Source organism: Acanthochromis polyacanthus, chromosome 2 (assembly GCF_021347895.1).
Source record: "Acanthochromis polyacanthus isolate Apoly-LR-REF ecotype Palm Island chromosome 2, KAUST_Apoly_ChrSc, whole genome shotgun sequence".
NCBI lineage: Eukaryota > Metazoa > Chordata > Actinopteri > Pomacentridae > Acanthochromis > Acanthochromis polyacanthus.
Genome location: NC_067114.1, coordinates 42,287,111 through 42,300,347, shown reverse-complemented (window position 1 = coordinate 42,300,347; position 13,237 = coordinate 42,287,111). Strand labels below are relative to the sequence as shown.

At 39.2% G+C, this 13,237-nt stretch overlaps 1 protein-coding gene across 9 annotated transcripts in view; it reads right to left on the bottom strand.

Annotated features, from left to right (window-relative positions):
* nav2a (neuron navigator 2a) overlaps positions 1-13,237 on the bottom strand; it is a 301,077-nt gene that overhangs the window by 58,136 nt on the left and 229,704 nt on the right. For all 9 annotated transcript variants that reach the window (XM_051959975.1, XM_051959995.1, XM_051959978.1 and 6 more), the window contains one exon: positions 6,955-7,077. In XM_051959975.1, the coding sequence (XP_051815935.1) occupies positions 6,955-7,077 (123 nt within the window). The remainder of the gene's footprint in view (positions 1-6,954; positions 7,078-13,237) is intronic.

Below are 13,237 nucleotides of genomic sequence, written 5' to 3'. Positions count from 1 at the left end.
AATTTCCACATAAATATACTCCTGGAACAGGACTGCTGGCTCATAAAAGACTGAAGAAGAAACAGAGTGAAAGGAGGAGACTGATCCAACATTTATTATTACAGTCAGAGCCTGGAAGCAAACCACAACACTGAGTCTGCTGAAGCAGGGGAACAGGTGGGGTTACAGAGGACAGACAGACAGACAGGCAGAGGGTGAGACTCATGGAGTACCAGGTGTTTTTGGTAGCTGGGCTGATAAGGGAGGGCCAAGTGTCTATTCCTCTACCTGAGGCCAACAGGGAATCAGCTCAAGTCCAGACAGGAGGGATGATATACTGAAGCTCTGGGCACGTGTGTGTTACACTGAAGCGCCTGTAGCGAGTGTGTGACTGCGTGTGTGTTGTGAAGCATGTTCTAAACAACTTCAGTTCAGTAGCAGGTGGAATTACAAGCCTCTGGAGAGAAATTGGAAATCAACAAAACTGCTTCCAGACCCACAGACAGGCTGCAGTTCAGACAATAAACCATCATCACGGATTATTTGAAGCATCGTCCATCAAACTCGCAGCTACACAACGATTCCAATGATGGGGGCAGACAAAATAACATGCACATGAACCAAAATAATGGAAAAAAATCGTACAATACACTTGCTCAGGGCTGCATAAGTGAGGTGGGATGTGCGCGTTGTCTTTCATGTACCAGAAAGAAAAAGAAGCCAGGGAGGCCCGTTTGAGCAACACGGTAAATCCATTAGTTTATCAGACGCCAAAAAAATACGCAATGATTTGTACTCTGGTAATTAATCACAGCAGAATTACACAATTCTCACTGCAGAGTGATGCTCCAGGAATGTGTGAGTGTGTGCGTTTGATTTGCCAGTCCAGTGTGTCACATTGCTCTGAGGTGAAACTTGCTTCATTAGCTTTGGTGGAATAAATGAGCAACTTCTAACATGTTTGACACAGGCCTGAACATAAACTTAAAGAGCTCTCATTACACACATTCACACGTTAACTGTATTTTTAGGGCCTGTTTACATCCGATTATGTTCAAAAAACACATTATTTTCCTCATTCTGCACATTTTTGCATTCATTCTTTTGTTTTTAAAGGATCTACTACTGAAAATCTGCTTGGATTGGTCAGCTGGAACCCTACTATCAAGAGAGCCTACATGCTTATTACTTTATTATTTATTATTAGTATGGAGACTTTTAAAATGCATAAAAAAGCTATACAGAAACAGGAAACCCATAAAAGTCCAATATGCACTCTTTAAAAGAGTATTTAAACATTTATTTCCACAAAGACGGTACATTTATTTGTACAGTAACTTTGAAACATCAAGGCAAAGCTAATAACTTTACAAAAGCATTAATTCTACATTTAAAAATCACAGTCTGTCACGTGATTTCAGTAAAACAGCTGCTGAAGTTAACAAAACCACTTTCCTTACTCCTGTAGCTTATTTAAACCTCTCCTTGCCAATGCAATGTGCCCGTCTTTGGCATTTCCTGTATTGGAAAGTATGTTTAATGACGTGAATTATAGTTGTTTCCCCTTTAATTAGTTATACCTACAACTCAGGTACAAATGAGTTGGAGTGTTTGTGCTCCACAAGGCGTCTCATGTTTGGCATCATGTCAAAGTGCTTACTGTCATGCTTCTTCATAATGATGCAAGATCGCCTTTACTAGGCATGAATCATCCTTGAAACTGCTTATGATTGTAAGTTAAACTCTCTGAACCGCAAAATCCCCCAGAGGGTTTGAAAGGAAGGTTTCTTTTCCTTGAAATTGTCAAAAATAACACCATTTATCAGAGTCAAACTGTAGAAACAAAAATAATCACTGGATTTTCAACTTGCTGACAGCTCCAAATCTGACCTCAGAACTGTGATTTTTCATCAGAATCACTTTATTCTACATGCATCATTTATAAATTCACCAAAAATAAACTGCTTGCTCTGACCAGATCTGGTCAAAAACTAATAAATTTTGTGCTCCTCAGCGAAACGAGGAAGTTGTGGCTGGCTTGGCTGCAACTAACAGTCACATGACAAAAATTTGGCTAATTTTAAACTAAACTCGGCTGAAGTGCAGGCTGTGTTTCCACAGAGCAGATAGGAGACAAGCATGGAAGTTGCATAAGTAGTAAAATATATAGAGTACATACTTGCACGTGTTGATTTAAAGTTGTTTTTCAATTTCTGTACATCAAATAATCAAGGAAATTCAGTATTTTCTTTTGACTTCTTTTCTCGCTGTCATTAGCGTAGCGATAGCCACTTTTCGTTTGATTTTTTCATTATTTATAGCATTTTAACTGCCAAACTGTACCAGACATTTTTGAATTCTCTGTACTTCTAGCCATGGTTGTGCCATTTCTATAGAGGTGCAGAACTTTATATTGCAGTGAAAAATGAGCCTACAGTGGGCAAAAATTGTCCACAGACTGCAAATTTTTAAAGTGCTCAAATCATTTGGTTTATCTTGTGTGTGAATGCATTCATTCTTAAATCAACTCAGGGCAAACAAACAATATGCTGCCTTTTTCATGTCTTTTCAGCTTTGTACACTGCCAAAAGCAAAATGAAGACTTACTGTTTTCTGTGGTGGATTATGTTGCCTTTTTTGTGCAAACACCAACAAGACAAATGCAGGCGAGGGACGGATCATTCAGAGAAATGCTAATCCTAAAACATTAGCGGGATCCTTTAAGCACCCTCATTATCCTGATTCATGTGAACGCAGCAGCTATCATTCCCCAAATGAGTTATTTGTGCGGTACTCCCTTGTTTCTTCTCTGTGTCACGTCCTCATTTGTGAGAGAGAAATGATATCACTGCGAGGAGAAGGACTAAGGGGGGTTTTTTACTCTGCAGCTACAGCAGCTTCACACCACAAAGACGACTCCTTTGTCTGCGTTAACAAAGAGGATTCAAAGCAGAAGACAGACCGTTATAGATTGCTTCCTCTCGCTGCAGCCACAGAGATAAATGACAGGGATAAGCATGATCACACACACACTGAGCTTCTAGTCTCCATTGTCTCTGCATGTACTCGGCCTCGCAGGTCCGGTTGGCCCATGACTCACTTAGCTGCTTTACATACATGTGACAGTTGGTCAAAGTGATTTTGGCATTTCCAAAAAGGGTTGTCAGTCAGTCACCAATGCAACTGATAGAACAATACATTGACACTGTAAAAAATAAGTTTTGTCACTGTTTATTGGCGTTTTTAAGATATTTACTGTTGTTTTGTGGATTTTCTCTGCTTTGTTTTTTTTAAAAGATGTCTAGCAAAATCAAAAAAGTATTATTTGACATGTTTCTGTTTACAGTCATTTTTACTACTTTATTTCATTTTATCCACAGTATTCCACTGCTTTTAATGCAAATTTTCTGGCATCCTTGTTGCCAGACTTTCACCGTTTTTGTTCTTTTTTATTTTTGTACAGTGTATGGTTTCCTATTACCTAAATATATGTTTCAACACCGAGTTTGTCGCTGCATCCTTCACTCATTAGTTCAGGTCTGATCTGGAGGTTTTAGCACGAAGGCTTAAAAGTTTTTGAAACGCTCTTCACTGTGAACCTCGACCCTTTGAAGCTCGTGATCTCCTGGTTCGGGGGTCACAAGGTTTCTGCCCCGGTGCCACGGTAACACCCGACACCTACCCCCCACGCACCAGAGGACGCCAAAAAAAAAGCATTTAAACTGTCGCAAGTTTATAGACAGGTCGCACACCCAGAAAGCAAATACAGACCGCCCACACCTCTGGGCTCAGACCTGACACAAATAAAAATATGTCCTGCACAAACGGTCTCATGAATTAAAGAGAGAAAACCCTCCTTCACCCTCCAGCTCCACTTCTTTCTATTTATTATACTAATGTATTTTATCTGCTGCTTCTCCAACTCTCCTAATTAATCCCAAAGTAAAAGCAGTAAGCAGATTTATCAGACATTCCTTCAGGGGGGAGTCGGTGTGGTCGGGACGAGGGGAGGCACCTCATCCCCTCCTTGGTTCTAAAACTCTCACTTTGCTCGTCTCTCTAATCTTATGAAACCGAAAATTAAGCTGTCTGAAGATCATGAAAGAAGAGAAACATAACATCTGCCTACTCGGTCAATTAAAGCTCACAAGGAAACATGAAAGTGCAAAAATGAAGCGACAAAAAAGAGGAGAAATTCCCCGACTTTTATCATTTAATTGCTTTCCAGTTTCTGCTCTTTGCTGCAGCCTCTAATCAAAACATGAGAAATCAGGAGGTGAAAGGAGGGATGGGGAGAGGGGGGAGATGAAAGGTGAGGAGGAGGACAGTTTGCATTGAGGGCTGCAGGAGTTTAATGTGAAGGACTGAGTGCGTTTGCAGGGAAAAGGCAGCGAGAGGCCAGAGGTCAAAAGTCTGGAAGACAGGAAATTAGCCACACCTGAGGATTTTCGGATGAAGGCGACTAGAAGCGCTCTACTGCAAGCATGTTTGCACTGTAAAAAATGCATTTTCAAACAGCGTTTAACTAGGAATTCACTGTTATTTGACAGATATTTGTAATTTTGCTATATTGTATATAATAAATCACTTAGAAAAAATGTATTGAGTTGCAGGATGACTGCAAAAAAATAGCCAGTATCATCCAAAACAAATGATTTTTTAAACAAATTATAATTCCATTTTTAAAACAAAATTTGACCATGAATTTACGTGATTTGAATCAGAACCCCCCCCCAGTATTTTTCAGATATTTTTCTTGATTTGAAAGAAATATTATGCATATTGAAGATTGAAGAATGGTAATTTGTATTGAAACTGTTATTTTACAAATTTTCACTGTTTTGTTAAAATCACTGAATATTCTTTTTAAAAAGCAAGTCAAAACTTGAAATAGCATCTGCATCAAAAATCTGTATTTTTAAAAATGTTAATTTGTTCTTTTATAATATTTGTATGTAAAAATTTATTACTTTTCACTGTATTTAAATCAGCAAAAAATATCCAAGATTTACAGATATTTGCATTCACCTAAAAGAGGAGTTATGTACATTAGGGGCTGAAAATGATGCTATATAATTTTACTGTAATTTAGGTTTTCCCTTGTTTTTTAAATAATGGATAATGTCGAGTAAAATCACAGAAAAAATTATTAATTTACATGTTGATTGTAAAAAAAAAAAAAGCCAAACTGTTACATATCTACATCACAAATCTGTATTTTTAGAAAGGTTAATTTGTTCTTTTACAACATTTGACCACAAAACCTTACTACTTCTTTTTACTATATTTAAATAAGAAAAAAGTGACAATATCTTAAAGTTATTTTACTTTACTTGAGAGAAATATTACGTCTATTGAGGGATAAATTAAATTTTCATTTGTTTATTTCTTTATTCTTTAAACTTTTTCTCAGTTTTGTTAAATTGCATAGAAAGTATATTCTTTTATACGTTAACTATTAACTATAACTATTGCGTCAGTATTCCACCTTTTTTTTTAACAGTGTGTCTGTGTAACACACCAGTATAACATTCAAATTCATTGTGAAACTTGACACATTCCTGGCTTTAAAGTGCAACAAACGGGTCTTTTTTCTGTTTAATAAATGATCACAAGCTGAAAACAGCTGGACAGAAATTGAGACCAATCAGTCTGATACTTCTACTTCTTTCATTCTTCCTTACTGCACTCTATCTTCATACAGAGCTCATTCCCTCCCCCTCTGCTCTCTCTCTCTTTCCATCCACCCCCCATCACTCTCTCGCACCACGGCGGGGCTCTACTCAGCCTTCATCCATTTCCGTCTGTCAACTCGCCAGGACCCAAATCCTTCTGCAGCTCTGTGACAGGACAAAGACCACAGCGTCTCGGCAAATCACTCAGGCTGTAACGAGATGCCCCAGAAAGTGCCACAGACGCACAAACACTCAGTGGATCTTCTTATTTTACTGCATTTTGTGGCCCATGCTTCCTGATAAAACAGAAATATGTACTCAGGACTCATTGTAAAGCTCGGCTGCATAAGTCAGTCCAAAGGGAGTCGGTTAAGGTCTAAAAACACAAATTCATTGTAAAACTGTTGTGTTGTGGTCACGCTTTCAATTACAGTGAGCTGTTTTCACACTGAAATAGTTGAATTGTGTATCTGGACACGCTAAATCTTTCTCTGGCGTACTCTATAGCTGGATAGTATGGATGCATCCGCAGTGGGTTGTAATAAATAATGTCAAATGCTAAAAATACCTTTATGTCCTATTAAGATTTGCTCAGATTTTGTAGTTTCCAAGGCAGCATGCTTTTCCGGCCGTTCTGAACCACAATCCTCTGCACAGAAATGTCACGGGGTCTCACATGAGCACAAACAAGTATGAACTGCGGCACAGATGACTGTTTTTGCACTACAGATGATATTATGACCAAATAGTATTTCCCAGTTATAAGCATACTACATGAAACAGTACGTACTTAAATACAGCTGCAGTATGCACTTAAAAGTATAATATGAACTATTCAACTTGGACCGCAGCCCCAGTTTTCCACTTGTTTTCCAGCCATTCAGTTCAAGTCCTTTTAAAAGAACTGGTTAATCAATGTTCAACAGCTGCTCCAGAGATTGTGTTTTATGTGTGCTTTATGTTTTAAGAACATTTCCCACCTACATGTGCAAACATATGACGTTAAAGACCCCGGACAAGAAATTTCACAATGTTTCTAACAAGTGCTTCATGCGTGCCACAGGTTAAGATCCAGTGTTTCACAGCATCCAGAGAGGATAGTGTCACTTCAATGCAACTTTGCGTATGATTAAAGAAACTTCTATTTTCTAAACTTAGAGCTCAAAACAGACCAGAAAGCACTACAAACATATAATGCCTAAACATATTTATTCACCTGATTTGAACAAACGCTGTAGGCTGAGTATGTTCAACTGAAATTCCTCAAAGCAGGTGGAATTTTAAGATGTTTCAGTCCTACCTGTCAGCATCTCCCTGTCCTGACGACGTATTCCGATGCAGCGTCTCTCGAACGGCGGCCATGCTGTCGGGAAGGCGGTTGAGACGCCTCGTGTACAGACCCAAACCTCCGTCAGTCATGTAGCTGCAAAAAAAAAACCCCACAACAAACCCTATTAGACACAAGCACCACAAAGTAGTCCTAAGAGACACAATAAAAGATCTCTGAGAGGATGACTTAAAGTCATGCAGTACTTTGTTTAAGACGCACACTGGTCTTTATTCCCAGAGCTGCTACTGTTACATATTGTGTGTCTTATATAGAGCAGGAGGAGCCCACATCCATCTAGTTTTCCGGCTGAGGCTAAACTCCCATCATTCAGGGCTAAACGCTTCCCACACAAACACAGAAGACAGCAAACTCTCCAACTTAACAAAGACACATTTCTCTCATGTGGCCAGTGGTGGTAAACAACAGCGGTCTTTAGAAGCAGCACAGAGGATGAGGCTGTTCTTTACTCCTGCAGGAAACATATTGCAATTCATCACCGACACTGAGGCCATCAGTGCAGCAGGCTGGCATATTATGACTGAAGGAAGCTTAAGAGAAGCTAAAAATGTTCCTGTGAATGTAAGAGCAGGCTAAGTAGGGCATTGACTTCATTTCATAACGGAAAATTACATTCAAAGGGACCTGATTTATTGCATGTTGGAGTCAGAGGCTGACAGTTTGCAGCCGTTACAGTCTGAAGCTGAAACATTCCCACTGGAACTAAAACAACACCAACTAATCCCCCCCAAATATTTACCTGTGGAGGAGATCACTAATGGAGCTAAATATTGACACGTTTGACTGGGGTGTAATTTAATGGGACGTTTGCTGTTTTAAAGTCGAGGCTGGACCGTTGGAACGGTGACTGTGATGATTCTGTTTCTGCAGTAAAGTGAGTAGAAAAATAAGCCGACCGCTAAAACGCCTTCTGTGTTATCTCTGTGTCGATCAGCGAGAGGGAACCCTGCGCGCACACACACAGTTACACCTGGATGTATATGCAATACACACACGGTACAGTGTTTCCAACAGACAGAGCTTCTTTGTGCAGTCAAACAGAATCAGAGCAGATTCTGTTGGCTGGATCCAATAGGATGTAAATACGACTGTGTTCTAGCAGTAAACCGGGAAATTCAGCATTTTGTCACCACAAAACCTCCAGAGGAAAAAGGATTTCAACCTGATCTGAACTAAAACATTCAATATTCTCCGTTTAATTCATGAAATTCACATGCTTATTTATTAAGCTCTTTTTTTAGGGTATTATTGCAAGTATTAAGAATTGCTTTTGGGAATACAATGGAAATAAACCAAACCCAAGGTGGTTTATTTCCATCATATTCCCAAAAGCAATTCTTAATACTTGCAGTAATACCCTAAAAAAAGAGCTTAATAAATAAGCATGTGAATTTCATGAATTAAACGGAGAATATTGCATGTTTTAGTTCAGTGGGTATGAAAGTGTCTTGTCTTTGAAAAAAAAAAAAAACACTAAAAAAATCACTAAAATGAGCCCATTTCTCAGCGCCAAAAACCGTAAAAACAGAAAAAATCCCAACATTTTAAATTTCTAGTCAGTCTTTGAACTATTCATGTGTGACATGCTATTCTGTCAGGAAAAATATCAAAATTTAAGCTTAAAGTCTCCCAAAAATAAAGTGTTTGCATTCACCAAATTTTGTAAAAAACTAAAAATTCCACGTTCCTTGACAGGATCGTGAAACCATTAGTGACTTGGCTCCAACCAACAGTCTTGTGACAAAAATTCTCAGACTTTTTGGCTGAACTGGACAAAGCTGCAGGCGGTGTTTACACACAGCAGATAGGAGATAAGGATGGAAACAAACAGAAGTAGCAAAATAGCTATAGTATGTGAAGTCACCATTTTTCTGTATTTTAAACACCTTTGGGCACCTGTACATGTGAAATCTAGGCTTTTTCAATTTTTTAAAAAAAAGAAAAAGTAATTAATATCCTGTGTCTTATTTTTTGTGATGCATGGTCTTGTTTGTTTTTTATTTTGCACAGAAGACCTTTTTGAGTTTTTTGTACTTCTACTCGTGGTTGTGTCGTTTCCATAGAGGTGCAGGACTTTATACTGCAGCAAAAAAAGATCCCACAGTGAATAAAAATGCAAAAGGAGCAAATAAAAGCCCAGAAAGCGCTTTGAGCTTAGAGGGTTAAACCGTACGACTCATGTATGACTAAATATCAGACAAATTCAATGTTTTTTTTTTAGAATCATATTCAACCAAACAGAAGAGGCAATGCAAGAAGAACGTATGCTACTGATATGAGGCTTATTGAGGGACAAGAAAAACAACAGAAGACAAATGCTGGGTTCTTCTGACAGAGGATCCACATAGAGGGGGGGTCCGCTGAGCTTCGAGGAAGACATCCATCATCACAAAGCAAAGTCACCTTAAAGACGACCGGCCAGGCACAAACACACAATCACTATCACTCCGGATGGATCATTCACACTAATAAGTAACTGAGCTCATGTCCTCTTGTTTCAGACGCCGGTTAACCTGTAACCTTCTGCAGCAGCAGAAACATGTCCAAACAAGACGGTTTACGGGCTGAAAGCAAGCAGCCGAGTGGAGATTGTACAGCCGTGTGGCTCACAGAAGCAAAAGTTCATGAGTAAATGAAGCTGCAGAGATATCTGAGTTGCAAACAATGCATGCACTGTGGCGTGGATGGCAGAAAATTCACCAAATGTCACGCTCTGGGAAGAAAACAAACAGTCTCCTGCAGAGCCTCAGACGTACCTGTCTGCCTGAAACATGGTCACACAGTCAGTCCACAGCAAGTCAAACAAGTCCAGGTGAGCGTTGCTCCTCGCTGATAAAAATCTCCAAAGAAATGAGTCCGTTTACAACCGTCAGGCTACTGTCTGTAATCAGCTCTAACCCGGTGTGTGAGTGATATCAGCAGGTGAAAACGTGTTTGATCATGGCGATAACCAGAACTGAAATACCAGCGCTCTCTCCATGTACAGACTCTACAGAAGTGTCCATGTGCGAGCTGAGAGCTCAGTGTTGGTATGCAGCCTCTGTCCTCAGCTCCACATGCTTTTTCTCTCCTGGCTGGAGGTTGGGTCTGTCTGAGGAAAGGTGGAGGAGGGATGGGAGGGGAGGAGGGATAGATCAGGCAACATGCCCCAAGAAAAGGAGGCGGGTGCCCTCGTCTCCACGGGCCACAGAAACCGAAAGGAAAAAGAGGGGAGGGGGTTGGAGACGGAAGAAAACCACCGCTGATGCTAAAAGTGGCCTCGCCGGTCAGTCTGTGCGGCAGGAGTCATAATAAGCTGAATAAACTAAAACATGCTGAGCTGGTCACCTCAGCTTGGGGTAGAGATTGCTTAGGAACGTCTAGACCTTTAATTAACTGGTTTTGTTAACTGATTCAACTCTCAATTGAGCTTTTTTTTTTTTACTCTAAAATGTCACAAAATAGTCTAAAAAATTTGCACCACAATTTCCCTGAGCTATCCAGTTTACAACAAACTGCAACGATATCAAGAATCTGTCCAATTTAAAAAGCTAAAATTTGATAAATTACATCAAAAAGATATCAAAAATTGTTTAAAAAAGGACAAGAAATTCACCTTTGTTATGAGTCCTTTAAGGGTGATTTCTATTATGTTAGATGTTCAACTTTCCTGGATTTTCTAAAATCATGTCAGTTTAATTTGCTGAAAAATTGCTTTTTCAATCACGGGCAGTTTTGAAGCCATGTTACCTTGAAAAAAATCAACAATATTAGACCATTTATGAGTGAAAAAATGTTAAAACATAAAGAATTGTTGGAGTTTGAACTGTCAGATTCTCAATTCAATCAAAATTTCCTAAAGTCGTTTTCATTTGATTTGCTGAAAAATCTCTTTTTCAACCGTAGGGAGGCTTTAAAGCCATGTTAACTTATTAAAAATCACCAAAATCGGGCAATTTATCAGAGGGGAAAACTGTTAAAGCAAAAAAAAAATGTGGGATTTTCAACTTTCAAGGGTCTTTTCAAGCCAAATCTCCCAAAATTGTTTTGTTTGGGATTTGCTGAAAAATCTGTTTCATTTCTAAGGTGAACTGAATGAGATTTGCGGGATTTGTAGCATTAAAAAAATTCAGTCTACATAAGATTTTTGTGTCTTTTTTATTAGTAAGAGGAGCATTGTTTTTCTAATTCAATGTGTAAATAAAAAATTCCACAAGTCTCAGTTAAACTCAGTTGGAAACCACAAAATCGAGACAACCCAGACACCGCTAAAGGTAAAGGGGTTGAAAAAAATATGCCCCTTCTGCTAACATATGTGAATTGACCCTTTAAATGGCATTTAAGAGGTTACAAAGAGTTGAACTGTGAGAGTTTACTGCTGTAATCCAAATGCCAGCTCCTCCTCTTTGGGTAAACATCCCACCTCTGTGTGAAAGAACCAGTTATTTGGTGGATGCTAACATGCTTGTGATAGAGCTTAACCTCTAAAAAGGGCCCGAGGATGCAGAGAATAGAGGGAGGTCATCCGTCTGTGTCTGCTTTAAATGGTTAACCCACAGGGCAACTCCACCCACATGCCTGTACACACACACACACACACACGTTAGGCTGTTGCAGCTTCCACCCCCCTCCCCTGCACAATGAACATAATCTAGTCAACATGCTGCCATTTGGATAAAAGCTCATTTTGCCAGTCATCCATCACTTCATCCCCTGGGTTTAAACCACAATAATACACACCGAGCACGTTCTGTATGGTTTACACAAAGACAATCTAACATTAAAACAGCAAAACTGGCTCAAAATAACCTCTTTATTGTGTGTCATAAAACCTGCTCCATCTACTGTAGTGTGGAGAGGACTGAAAATCACTTAAAATGTCAATTATTAAGGTAAAAAATGCAAAACATTAACAGCTTCTTGCTTCTAAAATGTGAGGATTTTCATTTTTATGTAGCAATGCAGCAATGTCCGCTGAAAAATTAACATTCTGCTCCCTAAAATATTCTGTCAGGTTTGAAAAGGCATGCTATCCATCAGAGAGTGCGAAAATGAAACTATTTATCTGGGTGACAAACTGTAAAAACAGAAAGAATGATCATTTTTTGATGGTTTCTGAACAAATCATGTGTGAGTGTTGAGTTGGAAACACAATATTTCATCAAAATCACCTTATTCTACATGTCGCAATCAAAAATTTAGCAAAAAAATAAACCTTTTGCACAAATCAGATTCTGTAAAAAACTAAAAATTCTGCTCTGCTCAGCACAACTGAAGCTATTAGTGACTCGGCTGCAACCAACAGTGCCACGACAAAAATTCAGGGACTTCTTAGCTAATCTGCAGGCTGTATGTGCATAGACATGGAGAACCACCATTGTTCTCCAGTGCTTGTAAAACTTGTGGGTGCTTTAAAAACAAACCAACCAAAAAAACAACTTGTACATGTTGATGCAAGGTTTTTTCAACAAAATATGATTTGAGGAATTACAACTATCATACTGCACTAAAGCCATGTTTGAGTTCTCTCTCCTTTAGTGACGGTTGTTTCCATGGAGGTGCAGGATGAAATCATCGCATAGTGAAAAAGGGGCAAAAATACCCAGAAATTGCTTCAATTTACTGGCAAAAACTGAAATATAATCTCTAATTGCAGCCTTGTGTCATATATGATCTGATTCCTGACTCTGCAGGAAATGATTTAACAAAGAGAGAAATTTTATTTAACTTTTTTTCAGCGGCTTCTTTAAAGGTCCTACCAGCCTGGATATCAGATTTTCCGAGGAAAAAGCCTCCGCTCACCTGCTCACATCACTCACCTGTCCAGGTGTGTCTGATTCATGCATATCAAGTACTTCAAGAGCACTTAGGCCCCTCGCTGGTAAATCTGCCTCGAGGCTTCTGAGACCGCACAATTTCCACTCCAGTTCATAAGAGATGTGGGCTTTTTCTCAGTAATTTCACAGAATATTACCTGCATTTACTGTTTATCTAATCTGTTTATCTAATCATCTCTATTACCAGACCTGGCTCTCTCTGCCTCTGACTTTTCGATGCCATCTCAAGGCGCCTTTAACAGCTCCATCTGATAATAATGATGACAGCAGAGCTTTAAATTGCACAGTGTTACAGGGAAGGTATGCAATGGGCCTGTTGCAACATGGACATTGGCTCTGAGGGAGCAAATAAACAGGTTATCAGGGTATCAGCATTACCGCATCTGCAGATGGAGAGATGGGATACCGGTGGGATCTGC